Genomic DNA, 18,483 nt, shown 5'->3' on the forward strand with positions numbered 1-18,483 from the left:
TGCACCAGGAATGGCCATCCCGGGCAGCGCAGCTCCGCGGTGCTCGGGCTCCCTGCGGTGGCCGACTGCTTCCATCGCAGAGAGCCGGGAAGCCTTTCAGGAGATCGCAACAGGAAAATAGCCCGAGTCTGGCATAAAAATCGGGACGAGCCTCAGGCTGGACATCGGCAGGAATTGCTCCGTGGAAAGGTTGAACCATGGGCAGGGGCTGCCCGGGGGGGTTTGAGGTGCCCGTCCCTGGATGTGCCCGGGATGGCCCGGACGTGGCGCCAGAGCTCTGGGCTGGGGACAAGGTGGGGACGGCCACAGGGAGCGCTCGGTGCTGCCGGAGCCCCTTCCCAGCCGGGATAGCCCCGGGATTCAGCACGGACCTGCCGCTCTCCCGCCAAATTACCGGCTCATTTGCATAACCTCGCCCATTTAATTTAAATAGCGCGACCGTTCTTATTTGCATAACCCCCGCCTTTCATTTGCATCGCCACGCCCACCCGCGGGTGCCGCGTCAGGCGCGTTCCCCTGGCAACGGCGCCGCGGGTTCGAGCTGGGCCCCAGCGGCTCCCGCTGCCCCTCGGTGTCCCCTCGGTGTCCCCTCGGTGTCCCCTCGGTGTCCTTTCAGTGTCCCCTCTCTGTCCCGTCTGTGTCCCCTCTCTGTCCCCTCGGTGTCCCCCGGCCATGCTGCGCGACAAGGACACCGAGGCGGATTTCCAGCGCTTCCTGCGCCGCGTGGACGATGTCAGTGAGTGGCCGGAGGGGCGCGGGGACAGCGCGGGGACAGCGGGGGACACCGAGGGGACAGCCGGGGAAGGGGAGCCAGGAGCGGGGCCGAGGACGGCGGAACATCGGTGGGAAAGGGGCAAATCCCCGCTGTGCCCCGGCCGGTTCGGTTTGTTCGGTGTTTGCCGGAGGCTCGGAGGGGCTCTCGCCTTTATTTGGGATGCTGAGAGCCGCTTCCTTCTGTGCATTTCGGTAATGGTGACAGAAACTGCAGGGGGCTCCCGAAAGTGACAGAAACTGCAGGTTTCTGTCCTGAAAGTGACGGCAAATCCACCCTGGGAAAGTTTCTGTTTATTCAAAGTGCCGCTTGTTTCTGTGGATTTCATTAATGTTTGCAGAAACTGCAGGTTTCTGTCCTTAAAGTGACACGAAATCCACCCTGGGAAAGTTTCTGTTTATTCAAAGGGCCCAAGGCCACGCTGGAGCATCCCGGCCTATGGGAGGGGTCCCTTCCCATGGGACTGGGTGGGTTTTAGGGTCTTTTGCACCCCAAAGCACCCTGGGATTCAGTGGTTTTATGGTAAAAGCCATCCTGGTCAGCGCTGCCTTCAAAGCAGGCGCCACCTGAACTCCCGGTGCTTCCACGTTTGAAGTCCTATGTGTATATTTATTTTATCTGGGATTTTTCTGTGATTTTTTAGCCAATTTGCTGCAAGACCTGAAGTCCCCGGACTCAGCAGTGCAGGAAAAAGCCATTGCTGAGACAGAGAAAAGGCTCCGAGAGCAAGGGGCCAGCAGGGAGGAGGAAGAGGAGGAGGAGGAGGAGTGCAGGACCACGGTGAACAGAACACTCATCAACACTTCTGTAAGGGCTTTTCCCTCTGGAATTAAGGCTGGGCTCAGTCCGGGTTAAAGACACAGATGGGAACTTCCCAGGACTGCCAGAATTTATCAAATCCTTACCATTTTCTGTTTAAATGTCAAACTGGTGCTCCTGCTGTCAGGCTGGGGGTTTCAGACATTCCTGATGCTGCTGTGGCTTTGTGCAGCCCAGCCAAGTGCCCCTGTGCTGCTGGGGCTTTTCCCAAACCATTTGTGGCTTTTCCCAAACCATTTGTGGCTTTTCCCAAACCGTTTGAGCTCTGTTTCTGTTCTTCCAGGGCACGCCGAGGGTGCAGGCAGCAGATGCAGGTAGGACACTGCTCCTGTCTAAAACCAAGCTCTAAAACCAGTTCTAGCAGGGATGGAGCTCATGCAAGAGCTGATTCTGCCCCTTTTCCTGGCGTCTGTAACCAAAATTCAGTCACACCCAGGAGCACACTCGAGGTCTCAGCAGCGTGGCTGTGTTTTCCACGGGTGGGAGCCTTGTTCTCTTCTGGCTCCTCATCTTTTTACACTTTTCACTGTGAATTTCAAAGCAAACCTGTTTGTTTGGCCCCGGGGAGGAGCAAGGCAGGTGTGCAGCTCCTCAGGGGTGGCATCATCCTTGTCTGTGACAGCCTGTCAGCCACTTCCACTTTAATTGCTGAAACGGCCCCTTGGTGCTGGCTTTTATTAAGAAATGACTCAGAAGTACCCTGGGAATTATTGTTTTTTTCCCTATTTTAATGAAGTTTGCTCTTCTTTTTCCCCTCTAAAATGCCACCAACTCTGCTCTTTGGAAGATGGCTTCCTGGCGGCTTTGGAGAAGGATGCCAAGGAACGAGCGCAGAGGAGGAGGAGGAATGAGCAGCTGGCAAACGGTGACTGCTGAGAGCAGCTCCAGAAATCCCTGCCAGGGGCTGGGGGAGGCACAGCTGGGCTCGTCTGAGCCCTGGGACGGGCTCAGGGCTCCTCGGAGCTGCTGCTCCTGGTGCTCTGCACGATCTCAGGTGGCGGAGCTGGTTTGGGATGCAGGGAGGGGAGGGGAACACTCAGTTCTCCCTCTGGAGGGGGAATGGTTGCAGTGAAATAATGGAAATAATGGAAATAATGGAAATAATGGAAATAATGGAAATAATGGCTGGGCTGGAACCCTGGGGCTGTTCCAGCAGGAGAGCCTGGCTCTGCCTGCCCAGTCCCACTGGGGGATGAAATAAATTAAATACTGATGGACATTGTTGCTGTTCTCAATGCACTCTGCTGCTCTCAGCCCTGAAGGAGCAGGGCAACGAAGCCTTCAGGGCAGGAGACTTTGCTCTGGCCATCCAGAGGTACTCCGAGGGGCTGGAGAAGCTGAGGGACAAGCAGGAGCTCTACACAAACAGGGCCCAGGTCAGTGCCAGGGCAGGAGCCACTTCTGGCTGGGTTTTGTGTGGCTGTGCCAGGGTAAAAGCCCAAACCATTGTTCTGTTACACCCCTTGGGTGTGGTGAACCCCTGCTCCTGCACAGCAAGTGAGGGAAAATCCTTCCAATTCCCAGTTTGATTCAAATACTCTGCATTTTTTATTATCAATTAAAAAAAAAAATTATTTATATTATATATAATATAATAACACTATATAGTAATATTATACTATATACTACGTATTATATATAATATATAATATATAATATATAATATATAATATATAATATATAATATATAATATATAATATATAATATATTTATATAATATATTATATATTATATAATATGTATTCTATATTCTATACTCTATATTATATATTATAGATATATTAGATATTTTAGATATATTAGATATATTAGATATTAGATATATTTTAATATATTATATTATGTTAATAAGTAAAAATAATGATTTTCCAGGAATGACTTCTATAACTGCAGAGTGAAATATTTGCTTTGCAGTCTCTGTTTGCCTTGTGCACTCTGTATGTTTGTGTGTCATTTAGAATTCTATTCCATTGATTCTAAATTAGAACATCCAGGGAGATGGCAGACGAGTTAAGAATGGAAATTACCCTGCAAAATCAATGGCCAGGCCAATCAGCAGCCTCATTTTATTATTTTTAATTAGCCAGTGTTTGTGCAACAGCAAGCAGAAATTGCTTAAAGGATTCCAATTCTTCTGCCTGGACTTTTTTTCTGTTTATTTCAGGCCTACCTGAAGCTCCATGAGTATGAGAAAGCCATCAGTGACTGTGAGTGGGCATTAAAGGTAATTCCACAATTGCCACGTAGAAAAGACCCCTAAAATCAGCATTATTTACAGAAACCATATTTTTGACTCAAATTAACTGGAAAATAATCACCTTTTGGAAACCGTGCTTTCCATCCTCACCTCAAGCCTGTGGTTTCTGGGTCTCTGTGGGCAATAATTCAGCATAAAAATATTAGCCACCACTAAGAAATGGTATAAACACCCTGATCTTTGCTTTGGGCAGCTCTACTAATAATCACAATTTTAATAATTAATAATTAATAATTAGTAATCAGAATGCTGGAAAACATACTGAAAGGCTGAAATGTTCTAAAGACATAACTCATAATAATTTCTGGTTTACCTCAGTGCAATAAGAACTGCCTGAAAGCCTATTTCCTCATGGGGAAGGCTCACCTGGCCCTGCAGCACTTCTCTGAGGTGAGCTGGGTGAATTCTGGGGCCCTGGGCCCACATTTTGCTCTGCTTTGGGGGGTGAGAGGGACAGAGTTCCATGCCATGCCTCAGTTCCTGTTTTCCACTGGAACTCTGATTTTTTGCCCCTTGGGTTTTACTGGAAAATTCCCTTTGAATTTGCAACAGCAGGCAGATGTAGGGACTGAGAATATCTGGCTTTTTTGGGAGTTTTGCCATCTGTGTCCCTATAAATGTTACTTTTCCCATTTATTAAGGGCTGTGGCCCCAGAAACCTTTGGGATCTGACTGGGATATCATTGCTATCACTGATTCCTGTTTCCAGCTGCAACTCAGAGCCCTTTTTGTCCCCCTGCAGTCCAGGCAGTGCTATGAGAAGATGCTGCAGATTGATCCCCAGAAGGAAAACCTCTTTAAAGGTGAGAAATAGATCTTTTCACCTGTGTTTTCTGCTGAAGGGGGAGCAGAGCTTCCCTGCCACGCTTGGTTTCCCTGTCACCTCCTGCCACTGTGATATTTCATGAAAAACCCATTGGCCAGGATTTCTTCTCCTGGGAAGCTTCAGCTTCTCCCTGTTTTGCTCCTCTGGAATGTGATTTGGAGAATTGTTTACAAAACATGTGAATTGTTTTTAATTAATGGCCAATCCCAGTCCAGCTGTGTCAGACTCTCTGGTCAGCCATGGGTTTTTATTATTCATTCCTTTCGGGCTTTCTGATGTCTCCTTTCTTTTTCTTTAGTATAGTTTTAGTATACCATTATCATATAATGTTATATTGTGTTATGTTATGTTATATTATGTTATGTTATGTTATGTTATGTTATGTTGTTATGTTATGTTATGTTAATGTTATGTTATATTAATTATATATAGACATATATTATTATGTCTATATATAATTAATATAACATAACATAATATAATAACATTATATTATATTATATTACATTACATTATATTACATCACATTACATTATATTACATTATATTCTATCATATTAATTATATAATGTATAATTATATATTATATATAAGATATTTTATATAGAAAAATAGAATATAATATAATTATAATTATAATGTAAATAATTATAATATAATTAATATAATATAATATAATATAATATAACATAATATAATATAATATAATATAATATAATATAATATAATTAATATAATTAATATAATTAATATAATTAATATATATAATTAATATATATAATAATTAATATAATATAATAATATATAAGCCTTCTGAGAACTTAAAGCCAATTCTCTTCTCTCCCCTCCTGCTGGGGACCCTCCCAACACCCCGACCCCCTCTCAGAGTGCGTGGCCGAGGCCAGGCTGGAGGAGCAGAGGCTGAGGGAGGAGCAGAGAGCGCAGAGGGAGCTCCAGGCCGGGAGCGTGGCTGCTCTGCCCATCCAGGAACTGCTGCAGAGGCTCCGCAGCCCTGGCCACGACCTCCCCTACTACACAGGGGCCGTGGTGCTGCTGGCAGGAGCCGTGAGCTCTTGTGAGTCTTCGCTGCAAAATGTTCATTTTGTAAATTGTTGTCGATTCTGGGAGTTGTAAGCCAGGCAGAGGAGGGCAGGGCAGCAGCTTTTAAAGGATATTAGTGGATACAGCCCAGTAACTGTTCCTGGATTTCAAACACAAAACTGGCAATGGTGGATATTTCAGTTTGGCCAGTGGGTGTTTACAGCACCTTTTAGCATCAGACTGATGCTGTAGCTGAGCTGCTGAGAGTCCTTGGGGATTTGGGGTCTCATTTGTCTATAAGTATTTGTAATTCATAAATATTTGTAATATTTGTAATTCGCAATATTTGTTTATAAATATTTGTAATTCTCTGTTAAAGCCCATTGAGTTACAAAGCCAATTTTGTGTTTCAGCCTTCCTGAATAATATAATTAATATAATATAAATAATATAATTAATATAATATAATAACTCTAAATAATATAATTAATATAATATAATACAATATAGTGTAATATAATTAATATAATATAATTAATATAATATAATTAATAATTCTTTCACTTGAACCCAACATCACCAGGCATGAACCAGAGCAATTTTCAGCTTCAGAACCACTCCTCCTTCCCTCCTCCCTGAATTCTCCCCCATTCCCAGGGATGTTTTTCCCCAGAGCTGCTGCTGCTGCTGCTGCAGTGACCTTTTCTTTTAGCACTGCTCAGGAAGAGCAGGAGCCTGCCTGGCTGTGCCCCAGCTGAGTTTGTCTGTGCTCTTGCAGGCACTGGGCAGACGCTCTTCAGGACAAACAATGGCTTCAGTATCCTGAGCAACGAGGCTGTCAGAGGGTGAGAGCTCTCCGAGGGCCTCTCCAGCCTGGGGAAATGCAATATTGTTTTCAAGAAACAGAACCAGCCCTTGAAATGCAGCTGGACCGATCAGAGGAGGATGAAATGCCAGATTTGAGTGTGTGAATGGAGGCACTTGTACCTGCCTGTGGCACAGACAGTGCTCCCTCAGATGCAGGAGGAGAATCCCTGGGTTGCTGGTGGTGTCTGCTCTGGCTGGGCAGTTATCCTATCCCTGGTGCTGAGAGCAGCTGTGCAGGAAAATCTGAGTGGGAAAGAACATGTGAAGGCTCAGGGGGCACCCCCTGGGGCTGGGCTTGGGCACCAGGGAATATTTGGGTGCTCCTGGCACTTTTTAGGTTCCATATTTTGGGTTTTTTTAGTTTATCCATATTTTGGGTGGGGGCTGCAGACAGACCTGAGGGTGAACCATGTACAAATCCCCATTCCCTGGCTATTTCCCGTGGTTTGAGCCACCCTTTGCTCTGTCCTTTGCTCTTTCTCATACTGACTTTTCCCATCCAGGGCCTTCTGTGCAGAGAGCAAAAGCCCTGCTGAGGTGGAGCTCTGTGTTTCCCTTCTGCTGCTGTGGCAAGCTGCCTGTGCTGGCAATGGTAAAGGCCTGGAATCCCCCTCATCCCTGTTAATTAATGTGGGATTCATTTGGCATTTCTGGGCTGGGGCTGGGGCTGGGGCTGGGCATGGCCACCCCTCTCCCAGAGCACCTGCATCCCTCCAGGCGTGGTTGGAACCCAAATTTTGCAGGTCAGAGGAGGTGTTGGGTGCAGGATGGAATTTCCACTCTCTGAACATTTCCAATCCATCCAAGGGGTGGGCAGTAAATTCCCTGGGATTTTTGCTGCTCCTAAGATAACACCCCTTGCAGAGTTTTCTCTGTTTTAAGCAGTTACACCTGCAAAAAGCAGAGTTTTACAGAAGAGAAGGCTGAATTTATTTAGAATTATCAATCCACAGCGCTTGGGCAGGTACCTGCCTCTGTTTTTAGGGAATACCCACGTGGGTGAGAGATGGGCTGGGGTGGGCGGTAAAGTGGAAATGCAGAACATTGCGTTGGCTTGTGGGGTTCAGCTGATGCCAAATAAAATATTCATGCTGAAAAAAAATAAAATAAACGAAACGAGGAGGCCGATGAGGGACATTGCAGAGATTTTCTGTCCCTTTCCAGAGGAAAACCAGCGTGTGCTGCTGGCCCAGGCCGAGGTGGGTGCCCAGCTGCCGGAGCTGCTGTCCTGTGGCACAGCCCAGATGCAGAGGGAGGCCCTGGCACTGATCTCCCTCTACTCTGGGCACGAGGGGGGCCGGAGGCTGCTGGGCAGGCAGGACCTGAGCCGGTGAGAGCAGCAGGGAAAGCTCCAGGCAGGGCTCAGGGCTGGCCCAGCTCAGGGGAACAAAGGGGACTCAGGGTGCCCTCGTCGCTCTGCACAGCTCCTCAAAGGCTGGGCTCGGTCTGCAGGGCCTGACAGAGCCAGAGCACACAGCCTCGAGCTGCACCAGGGGAAATACAGGCTGGGTGTTGGGAAAAAGTTCTTTACAGAAAGGGAGATAAAGTTCTGGAATGTTCTGCCCAGGGAGGTGGTGGAGTGCCCATCCCTGGGGGTGTTTAACAAAGCCTGGATGTGGCACTGGGGGCCAGGGTTTAGTTGATGTTTTGGGCCTCATTAGACTCTATGATCTTCAAGGTCTCTCCCAACCTGGTCATTCTGTGAATTCTCTGAATTCTGTGACTTCTGTGAATTTGGGGGAATTTTGGGAATTTCCAGGGATCAGGGAGGTGGTGGAGTCCCCATCCCCGGGGGTGTTTAACAAAGCCTGGATGTGGCACTGGGGGCCAGGGTTTAGGTGAGGTTTTGTTGGGGCTGGGTTGGATTTGATGATCTTTGAGGTCTCTCCCAACCTGGTCATTCTGGGAATTCTGTGAATTCTGGGAATTCTGGTAATTCTGTGTATTCCTGAGGGGACCCAGTGGCACTGAGGCTTCTGCCCCTTGGGGACAGGCCTGGCCTGGCAGAAGTGGGAGTTGGATGTTCTGATGTCCGAAATAAAGGATTTTAAATGAGTTCCTGTAATTTGGAGTCCCCTCCTCCAAACCCCTGTAGCACTCAGGCAGAGCTCGCCCTGGTGCCTCTAAAATCTCCTGGATTGCAGCTGAGCCTCTCCTCATTTAAAAATTGGGATTTTGGGGTTATTTAGTGTTGCCATGGCTCATTGAGTGGGGAGGAAACCCCATTGCTTTTGTCCCTTGTCCTGCTGCTTCCTCTCCCTGAGAAATGTCCATTTACTGCTTTGGAGCAATAATGGGTGCTCATTGTCCATTTTCCTGGGGAGGAAAGGTGAAAGGAATGAGCCACATCTCAGAGGGTGCTTAAAAAGGCAGATTTAACTGTGGCTTCAAATACCAACAACCTAAAAAAATCCAATTTTGATCTTTAATGATTAAACCAAGGCTGACACCAATTTTTGGTTGGTTTTTTTTTTCTATATTATTTTAACACCAGATGGCTGCAGATTTTGATGGCATTTGTCAAATGCACTGATGCAAGGGCTGATAGTGCCATGAACATCCTGTCTGACTTAAGTGGGGAGGAAAGGTAATTTATTTAAATTCCTCATTCATTTCTCTGAAGCTGTGTGAAATGAGCCAGGGACAGGCTGTTGGCCACCTCTGCTGCGAGCTTACTGAGAGGTTTCCATTGCTCTTCTCTTGCTTTTAGCTGTGTTTTTTGACTAAAACTTTGGTTCTTTATCCCCCAACAGGTTCCAAGCCCAGTGTCGGGCCACGCTCTCCACGGCTGTTTCACCTTTATTCACCCAGCTGCTGGTAGGGAGGATCTGATTTTGTATTTCCAGTTTGTTCTTGTGTGTGCTGGGCAAAGGGATTTTTTCCAAAAAATATGACTGTGACACCTTGGGCAGCTGGGGCTCACCAGAGAGCGCCTGGAGTGCCAGAGGGTGGCACACACACCCAGAGGTGCTGTTTGCTGGTGGTTTGGGCTGATTCTGCTTTGAAAATAAAGTGAAAATGAGGGAAATCCCCAAATTTTGGGCAGCTGGGGTTGATCAGAGAGCTCCTGGAGTGCCATTCCCCATGACCAGAGGGGTGACACACACACAGTGTTGTTTGGGGCTGATCCTGCCTTGAAGACAAAGTGAAAATGAGGGAAATCTGCAAACTTTGGGCAGTTGGGGTTCACCAGAGAGCTCCTGGAGTGCCAGAGGGTGGCACACACACCCAGATGTGCTGTTTGCTGGTGGTTTGGGCTGATTCTGCCTTAAAGATGAAGTGAAAATGCAGGAAATCTTCAAGCTTTGGGCACCTAGAGTTTATCAGAGAGCTCCTGGAGTGCCAGAGGGTGGCACACACACCCAGATGTGCTGTTTGGGGCTGATCCTACCTTGAAGATAAACTGAAAATGAGGGAAATCTGCAAGCTTTGGGCAGCTGGGGTTCACCAGAGAGCGCCTGGAGTGCCACTGCCCATGACCAGAGGGGTGGCACACCCAGAGGTGCTGTTTGCTGGTTTATTGATTGATCAGTTGTTGTTGATTTTGCCTTGCCTTGCTGTGATTCCTGAATTGCTGTGTCTGCAGGTGTGTGCCAGGCAGGTGTGTGTGCCAGGCAGGTGTGTGTGCCAGGCAGGTGTGTGTGCCAGGCAGGTGTGTGTGCCAGGCAGGTGCCCTGGGCAGCCCTGGAGTGCCAGGGGGTGGCACACACACACACACACATGTACACACACACACACGTGTCCTGTTTGCTGGTTTGTGCTGACTTTCCCTTGCCTTGCTGTGTTTCCAGGTGTGTGCCAGGCAGGCGTGTGCCAGGCAGGTGCCCTGGGCAGCCCTGGCCCGTGCCCTGGCCGTGCTGGGCAGGCTCTGTGCAGATGTTGGGCTGAGGGCACAGCTGGCTCAGAGCAGAGAGTGCTGGCAGGCCTGCCTGGAGCTGCTGCTGGTAAAGGGAATCCCCAGCCCTCCCCCTGTCTGTCTGTCTGTCTGTCTGTCTGTCTGTCTGCGCCCCTCCCAGCCCTGAGCCCTTCCCTCTGAATGGTGTTTTGGGGGAGGTCTCAGAGCTGCCCCCCTCAGCCCATCCTGCCGGCAGCTTTTTCTACAGCCTCAGGTCAAATAAAGGATTTCCTTGTGGGTCTGTCCTCTTCAGCACAGAAAGTTTCAAATTCTTCTGCACAGAAAGTTTCAAATTCTTGTTTTAAATTCTTCAGCACTGAATTTCAAATTCTTCTGCACAGAAAGTTTCAAATTCTTGTTTAAAATTCTTCAGCACCAAGAGTTTAAAATTCTAGTTTCAAATTCTTCTGCACAGAAAGTTTCTAATTCTTGTTTAAAATTCTTCAGCACATAAAGTTTGAAATTCTTGCTCGAAATTCTTCAGCACATAAAATTTAAAATTATTGTTTAAAATTCTTCAGCACACGAAGTTTAAAATTCTAGTTTAAAATTCTTCAGCACAGAAAGTTTGAAATTCTTGTTCGAAATTCTTCAGCACATAAAGTTTGAAATTCTTGTTTAAAATTCTTCAGCACATAAAGTTTAAAATTATTGTTTAAAATTCTTCAGCGCACAAAGTTTAAAATTCTACTTTAAAATTCTTCAGCACATGAAGTTTAAAATTATAGTTTAAAATTCTTCAGCACAGAAAGTTTAAAATTCTACTTTAAAGTTCTTCAGCAGAGAAAGTTTGAAATTCTAGTTTTAAATTCTTCAGCCCAGATAGTTTAAAATTCCAGGATTGTAGCACCTTCCAGAGGAGGCTGTGCTGTGAGCACAGTCCCCAAACCCCGAAGGTTCATGGGGTGGGAAGGATCTTTGTGACGCCCCAAACATCCCAGCTTTGGGGTGCAGCTTTGGGGTGCAGCTTTGGGTCCCACATGTGGGTTGGTGTCATGGGGTGGCCTCAACTCTGCTCCTCCCAGAACTTTTCCTGCCCTGGAGCTGCCCCAGGAAGGGCCTGTCCTGCCCTGGGTGCTGATTCTGCTGCTCTGTGCCAGGATGGGAGCCCCGCTGCCAGCCCTGGGTACCAGGACTGTGTGTTTGCAGTCCTGGGGCTGATGATGAACCTGCTGCTTGAATCCAACGGCACCATCCAGGTAAGCAACGTCTGGGAATTTAAAAAACAAAAATAAAAATTACAGTGTTGCAGGTTGTTTTTAAGGGTGGGTGATAATTTAAGTAGGCTGGGAAGTGAAAAAAGCTTCAGGACTTTCTCCTCTGCCACCACCTCCAATATATAAAGAGACATGAGGAAAAACCAGTGTCAAGTGCACAAATTATCTTTCTGTGGTGGTGTCAATGTTTTGTTTGGAATCCCTCTCCAGCTGTGCCGTGTTCTGAGGTCCTGGTTCCACATTCCCAATTTTCCAAAGCTCAGGATCCCATCAGGAGTTCCCAGGTTGCTGCAGAGCTGCTGACTCCTGCTGTCCCCTGAGCTCCAGGGGATTCCTTTGGCCTTGGACCCATTTCTGCTCCAGCCCTCCCAGCTCAGTTTTCCCTGACATTTCCCTGAGTTTCCCCTATCTTTTTCCTGAATATTCCCTGTGTTTTCTTCCCTATGTTTTCTTTCCTGACTTTCCCCTGAGTATTCCGTGTTTTCTTCCCTGTGTTGTTTTCCCTGTTTTCCCTGTGTTTTCCCTGAGTTTCCCCTGTGTTTTCCCTGTGTATTTTTCCCTGAGTATTCCCTGTGTTATTTCCCCTGACTTTCCCCTTTCTCCTGACTTTCCCCTGACTTTTCCCTGTATTGTTTCCCCTGAGTTTTCCCCATTTCCCCACTGAGTTTCCCCTGTGTTTCCCCTGAGTTTCCCCCTGATTTTCCCCTGAGTTTTCCCCATTTCCCCCTGATTTTCCCCTGTGTTTTCCAGGACTTTGCTGTGCCCATCAGTGGCAGGTGCCTGGCTCTGCTCAGCCACCAGGACGGAAGGATTGTCACAGTAAGTCACCCACCAAAGCTGGGTTTGGCTCTCCTGAGCTCTTCAGAGCCAACTTCTGCCCTGTGCAGGAGGCTTTGAAGCCTAAAACATTCCTAATAGCAATAAAGAAATAACAAACCACTTTTATAATCATTTTTATATGGTTTGATGCAAGAAGTTTTCAAGGTTCCCTTGAAATCTGCTTCATAGAAGCTCTTAAAAACCATTTCAGTGTGAAACCCTTTTAAAATCAGCGGAGAAGCAAAGCAGCCAGAGCAGTTTGGGTGTTGAGCTGTTTCCCTTTGCAGTTCTTGTGTGGGATTTACAGCTGGAATGGGGTGGGACTCCGGGAGAGCAGCTCCTGCAGGCAGGGGCAGATGGGGGCTCTGAGTCCCTTCTGAGCTCCCAGGAGCTGCTCTGAGCTGTTCCACCTCTCTCAGTGCCTCTGCTCTCTACCAGGAGTTTGTGTTTTTATTTTTTAATGAATGAACGCCCAGGGTCCCACTTTGGGTTCCTCTCTCCCTGTGCTGAAGATCTGCTGTGCTCAGTTTCCAAAAAAGCCACATCCTGAAGATGTTCTTTGTTAGATTCTGCAATTCTGGGATTTCCTTAATTCCTGTGAATTTCTCCTTCCAGCACTTGAATTACTTCAGTTTTTCCATGCAAGAACAAACCAATTAAGCTGCCTGGACTAATAAAAGTTTTGTTTTGCCTCTCTCTCTTTCCCCCTGGCTTAGAGAGCCACTGGAGTGCTGAGCCGTGTCCTGCCTGCGTCCCCCTCAGCCGTGCAGGAGGTGGTGGGAGCAGGAGTGGTGAAGAAAATGCTCAAATTCTTGAAAGTAAATCCAACTTCCTTTATTGCTGCCTGCAGTGTCCCCTGAGCAAATCTACCTCCCCCTGGCTTTATCCTCCTGTCCCTGGAGGCTGTGTCTGCATCCTCGTCCATTGTAACACTGCTCCTGGGGTTCATTTTAAATTTTTTTAAATTCTTAATTCTAATTCTTCTTTAATGTTTTTGTTTAATTTTTTATTTTAATTTTTTCTTTAATTGTTCTTAAAATTTTTTTAGTTCTTAATTCTAATTATTCTTTAATTTTTTCTTTAATTTTTTCATTTATTTTTTCCTTTCTTCTTAATTTTTTTAAAAAAGTCTTAATTCTAATTCTTAATTTTTTCTTTAATTTTTTTCTTTTAATTTTTTCTTTAATTCTTTCTTCTTACACTTTTTTAATCCTTAATTCTAATTCTTCTTTAATTTTTTTCTTTAATTTTTTCCATTTCTTTTTTTTCCTCTAATTCTTTCTTCTTAATTTTTTTTTTAATTCTTAATTCTAATTATTCTTTAATTTTATTTCTTTAATTTTGATGTATCTCTGTTCCCAGCAGGTGTTTATGCAGAGCAAGTTAGTCTAGAAAAAAAATCTGTGGCACGGGGCTCTTTGTCAAGGGGAGCTGATTTGAAAAGGATTGGCCTGCAGAGACCCAGGGAATGCTGTGTGTTCATTACTGGCAGGAATTAAATGAGATTTCTGTGATTCTCAGCTCATGTTCACCCTGAGATCAATGCCCTGTGAAGGTTTTTATTTAGCTGAGTGTGCCCCTGGGTTTGCTCACTTTGTTTGCTCCCTGGGATTTTTGCTCCCTGGGATTTTTGCTCCCTGGGTTTTTTGCTCTCTGGGTTTTTTTGCTCCCTGGGTTTTTTGCTCTCTGGGTTTTTTTTGCTCCCTGGGATTTTTGCTCATTGAGTTTTTTACTCACAGGGTTTTTTGCTCCCTGTGTTTGCCCCTTCAGGCTGGGGGACAGGTCACTTCCAGCTATGCCATAAAGACCCTTTCCATCTGCACCAAGAGCAGCAAGAGAGCTCAGGAAGAGCTGCTGAAGGGGGATAAAAGTAAGTGAAACTGGTCATTTCCTATTAATATAAGCCCTGATTTCCAGGGCTGGGGGCTGTTTCTCCCTCTCGTCCTGGATTTATCCAGCCCTTGTTCAGTGACCTCTGAGTGTTCAGGATTCTGGCCTGAGATGTTGCTGCTGCTCTCAGGTGTCAGAAGCCAAAACTCTGCCATCCTTAGGGGCAGCTCCCAGCTGAGCTTTGGTAGCTCTGGATGCACAGGAAGCTTTCTTTATGTTCATTTTTCCAGCTGTTCTCTCCACAACAACATCTCAGCTTTTTTAATGTTCCTTTTTCCAGCTGTTCCCTCCACAACAACGTCTCAGCTTTTTTTATGTTAATTTTTCCAGCTGTTCTCTCCACAGCAGCATCTCTGCTTTAAGGCAGTTAATAATAAAGCACTGGAATGCTCTTCCCAGGGAGGTGCTGGAATCACCATCTCTGGATGTGTTTAAAACAGACTGGACATGGCACTGGGTGCTATGGTCTGGTTGGGGTGTTAGGGCACAGGTTGGACTCTATGATCTTAGAGGTCTCTTCCAACCTCATCATTCTGGGATTCTGGGATTCTGGGATTCCGGGATTCTGTGATTCTGGGATTCTGGGATTCCGGGATTCTGTGATGTGGCACCTTCAGCTCTCTGTGAGAGAGATCTCTGGCCAAGAGGAGCTGAGGCAGCTCCTGGCTGCTGAAACCACCATGAAATCCCCTTTTTCCCCAGCTTTTCCAGGCAAACAGCGCCAGAGTCACAGCTGGAGCAGCTCTGGCTGTGTGTGACAGAGATTTCCCTCCTGCAGGGTTCCAGGTGCTGATGGAGCAGCCCTGCCTGTGTCTGACAGAGTTTTCCCCTCCTGCAGGGTTCCAGGTGCAGCCCTGACTGTATCTGAACAGAGTTTCCCTCCTGCAGGGTTCCAGGTGCAGCCCTGGCTGTGTCTGACAGAGTTTTCCCCTCCTGCAGGGTTCCAGGTGCAGCCCTGGCTGTGTCTGACAGAGTTTCCCTCCTGCAGGGTCTCAGGTGCAGCCCTGGCTGTATCTGAACAGAGATTTCCCTCCTGCAGGGTCTCAGGTGCAGCCCTGGCTGTGTCTGACCAAGATTCCCCTCCTGCAGGGTTCCGGGTGCAGCCCTGGCTGTGTCTGACCAAGATTTCCCTCCTGCACAGTTCCAGGTGCAGCCCTGGCTGTGTCTGACAGAGTTTCCCTCCTGCAGGGTTCCGGGTGCAGCCCTGGCTGTGTCTGACAGAGTTTTCCCCTCCTGCAGGGCTCCGGGTGCTGCTGGGGCTGTGTCTGACAGAGATTTCCCTCCTGCAGGGTCTCAGGTGCAGCCCTGGCTGTGTCTGACAGAGTTTCCCTCCTGCAGGGTCTCAGGTGCAGCCCTGGCTGTGTCTGACCGAGATTTCTCTCCTGCAGGGCTCCGGGTGCTGCTGGGGCTGTGTCTGACAGAGATTTCCCTCCTGCAGGGTCTCAGGTGCAGCCCTGGCTGTGTCTGACAGAGTTTTCCCCTCCTGCAGGGCTCCGGGTGCTGCTGGGGCTGTGTCTGACAGAGATTTCCCTCCTGCAGGGTCTCAGGTGCAGCCCTGGCTGTGTCTGACAGAGTTTCCCTCCTGCAGGGCTCCGGGTGCTGCTGGCGCTGCTGCGCTCCGGGGATGAGCTGACCGTGGCCAATGCAGCTTTCTGCCTCAGCCAGTGCCTGCTGCTGCCCGGGGCTGCCTCGGCCCTGCTGGGCTCTGGGGTGGTGCAGCTGCTGCTCAGGCACGCTGGGGGTGATGCTGCCAGGACCTCAGTGCAGCAGAACTCGGCCATTGCCCTGGGCAGGCTCTGTGTGGCTGAGCCAAGGTAAGCTCCAGAACCCCCTTGCTTAATTTCCCATTTCTGTTATTTCCCTTTTCGGTTATTTTGTTGTTATTATTATTCTGTTATTTCTATTTTTTTATTTCCCTATTCTGTTATCCCTGGGAAAGCTACCAGGGGAAAATCTGGAGTTGTTGGGTTAATTTAGATAAACACTCCATGAATTCCATTTCTTTCCTCCAGCCAGAACTCCCCCTTGTGATCTGTCCCCAAATCCCTTTAGGGCTCCTGGGGTGCCAGTTCTGTCCCCACATCTCTCAAGGAGTTCATTGACCTGTGCTGGAAGAAATGCTGCTCATTTGGGATATTCAGACCTGTTAGGAGTCTGTAGACCCCAAATGAGCAGTAGAGAAAACATCAGCCCTGAGATTTGTCTGAAACAGCAGAGATAGAAGGGAAACTCTTTCTTTTCTTAGTTTTCTTAATCTGAAATTAACCTATTTGAAGAATGTCACTTTTGTGCCTTTCTGAGGGCAATGATAACTAGAAACTCTATTAAGAGTATCTGCATTAACTCTGTGTTGTTATTATTATTATTAATAATAATAATAATACCAGTTTTATATTGAATAAATTATATTTTATATAAATACATAAATTATATTTTATATAATATATAGAATATTGAATATTTTATATTCAACATTTTATATTGAATATATTGAACTCTTTATAGAATGAAGCACCCCTGAAAGCTTGGGCAGAGCAGTGAGAGCTTAAAACTAATTTTTAGTCACCAGCTGTCCCCCTGTTGTCTCTGCAGGCACATCCATCAGCTGAGGAAGCTCAATGGCCTGGCCATCCTGAACTCCTCCATGAAATACGTGCAGAGCAGCTGAGCTCCTCAGAGCCCCTTCCCAGTGCCCTTCATCTCGCTGCTCCTGAGTTTTCGTTGCTTTAATAAAATTAATTCAAAGCACATCAGCTTTTCAGTGGCTTTTTGGAGTGGTTTTGGTCCCCCTCAGAAGGCAGTGAAGCAAAATCAGGAGGAAGGAGTTGATTTATTATCTCAGCTACCAGATAAAATACTCCCTTGCATTAGGCTGCCTTTGCTTTAATAATTGACATGAATTTAATAAATGGCCATTAATACAGCCCAGCTTTTTTTGTTGGTTTTGAACACAGGAAACAGAAGCATTTGTGACATTTCTGTGAAGAATAAGCACAGGCCAGCCCAGTTTGAGTTTGAAATGGCTCTTCAGCTCCTGTCCTTGGCACCTGGGGGTGTCAGTTCTGGGGGGAACCTTTGTCCCCTCAAATTATCCAGCAGCGTTTCCCAGAGAGAGAGAGAACAGCTGGATCCGCTTCCCCCTTGTGAAAAACACCAACCCTTTGTTTTTCAAGTTTTAAAAGTTTATTAGTAATAAAATGGTTATAAAAATAGCAATAGAGTTAGAGGAATAATAATTTGGACAATATGAGACAATAAGAACAAAGAGTTATGGACAGTCCAGGTATCTTTTCTGGGCAAAATAAGCCCAAAAAAGGACCCACATGAACAGAGGATTAACCCTTAAAAACAACAGCCTGTTGCATATTCATACAGCTCATCCATGGTGCAGAAATTCCATTCAAACACAGGATTCTGGCTGGGCAGTGTCAGCTTCTTCCTCTGAATCCTGACAGCTCTTCAGGCTGAGCAAGGCAGGCAGAAGTTCATTTCTCCTGATAAGGGAGCAATAAATTCCCTTTCTCTGAAAGATTCAGGTGTCCTGTGGCTGCTATCTCAGTGCGAGTACCTCATTCCTCTCTTTAAAAAAAAAATATCTTACACAGCAGAGCTTCTATTGTAACATTATAAACCTAAAACTATAGACAACCTAAAACTTATAACCTAATAATACCCAATAACCTTATAACCTTAACTTATAACCTAAAACTATCTTTAACACACTACTTAAGAGAATTAACACAGCATCACTTTCTAACATAACACATATAATATTCATTTGAATATTTGTGAAAAGCCAATCATAAAATACGCATTTTTCCCACCCCTGGAGAGAAGGGATGTTCTGGGATGGAAAGGGTGCAACAGATCACCCCAGTTTAATAATCTGGGAGGTTTGGGGTTGCAAACACAGGTAAAAACCCCCACCTGAGGGCTCAGGTGCTCTGCAGGTCACAGGAATTTTCCTTCCAGGGAGGGGGAAAAGCTGCAGGGCCCTGCCAGGGAGGGGAGGGCAGGGCTGGGCTGGCACTGGGGTCAGGGAGCTCCTGCTGGACCCTGGCCCAGCCTGGGCAGTGGGG

The 18,483-nt window shown here is 46.7% G+C and overlaps 1 protein-coding gene across 8 annotated transcripts; it reads left to right on the top strand.

The window, feature by feature from the left end:
• Positions 1 to 536: 536 nt before the first annotated feature.
• On the top strand, positions 537 to 17,157 carry TTC12 (tetratricopeptide repeat domain 12). Of its 8 annotated transcripts, XM_066564504.1 has the most exons (21): positions 537 to 736; positions 1,416 to 1,579; positions 1,875 to 1,905; positions 2,379 to 2,456; positions 2,846 to 2,967; positions 3,757 to 3,816; positions 4,168 to 4,239; positions 4,592 to 4,652; positions 5,562 to 5,750; positions 6,495 to 6,561; positions 7,087 to 7,175; positions 7,748 to 7,913; positions 9,078 to 9,170; positions 9,337 to 9,400; positions 10,375 to 10,527; positions 11,579 to 11,677; positions 12,446 to 12,514; positions 13,231 to 13,332; positions 14,285 to 14,384; positions 15,993 to 16,218; positions 16,997 to 17,157. In XM_066564504.1, the coding sequence occupies exons 1-21, from the start codon at positions 673 to 675 to the stop codon at positions 17,070 to 17,072; spliced, it is 2,145 nt and encodes a 714-aa protein (XP_066420601.1). In that variant the 5' UTR covers positions 537 to 672; the 3' UTR covers positions 17,073 to 17,157. The 8 variants fall into 8 exon arrangements, with proteins under 8 accessions (XP_066420601.1, XP_066420604.1, XP_066420602.1 ...); XM_066564507.1 differs by lacking the exon at positions 11,579 to 11,677; XM_066564505.1 differs by lacking the exon at positions 10,375 to 10,527 and having other exon boundaries at positions 11,504 to 11,677.
• Positions 17,158 to 18,483: the final 1,326 nt, after the last annotated feature.

The sequence above is a fragment of the Molothrus aeneus genome, chromosome 22 (assembly GCF_037042795.1).
Source record: "Molothrus aeneus isolate 106 chromosome 22, BPBGC_Maene_1.0, whole genome shotgun sequence".
Taxonomy (NCBI): Eukaryota; Metazoa; Chordata; class Aves; order Passeriformes; family Icteridae; genus Molothrus; species Molothrus aeneus.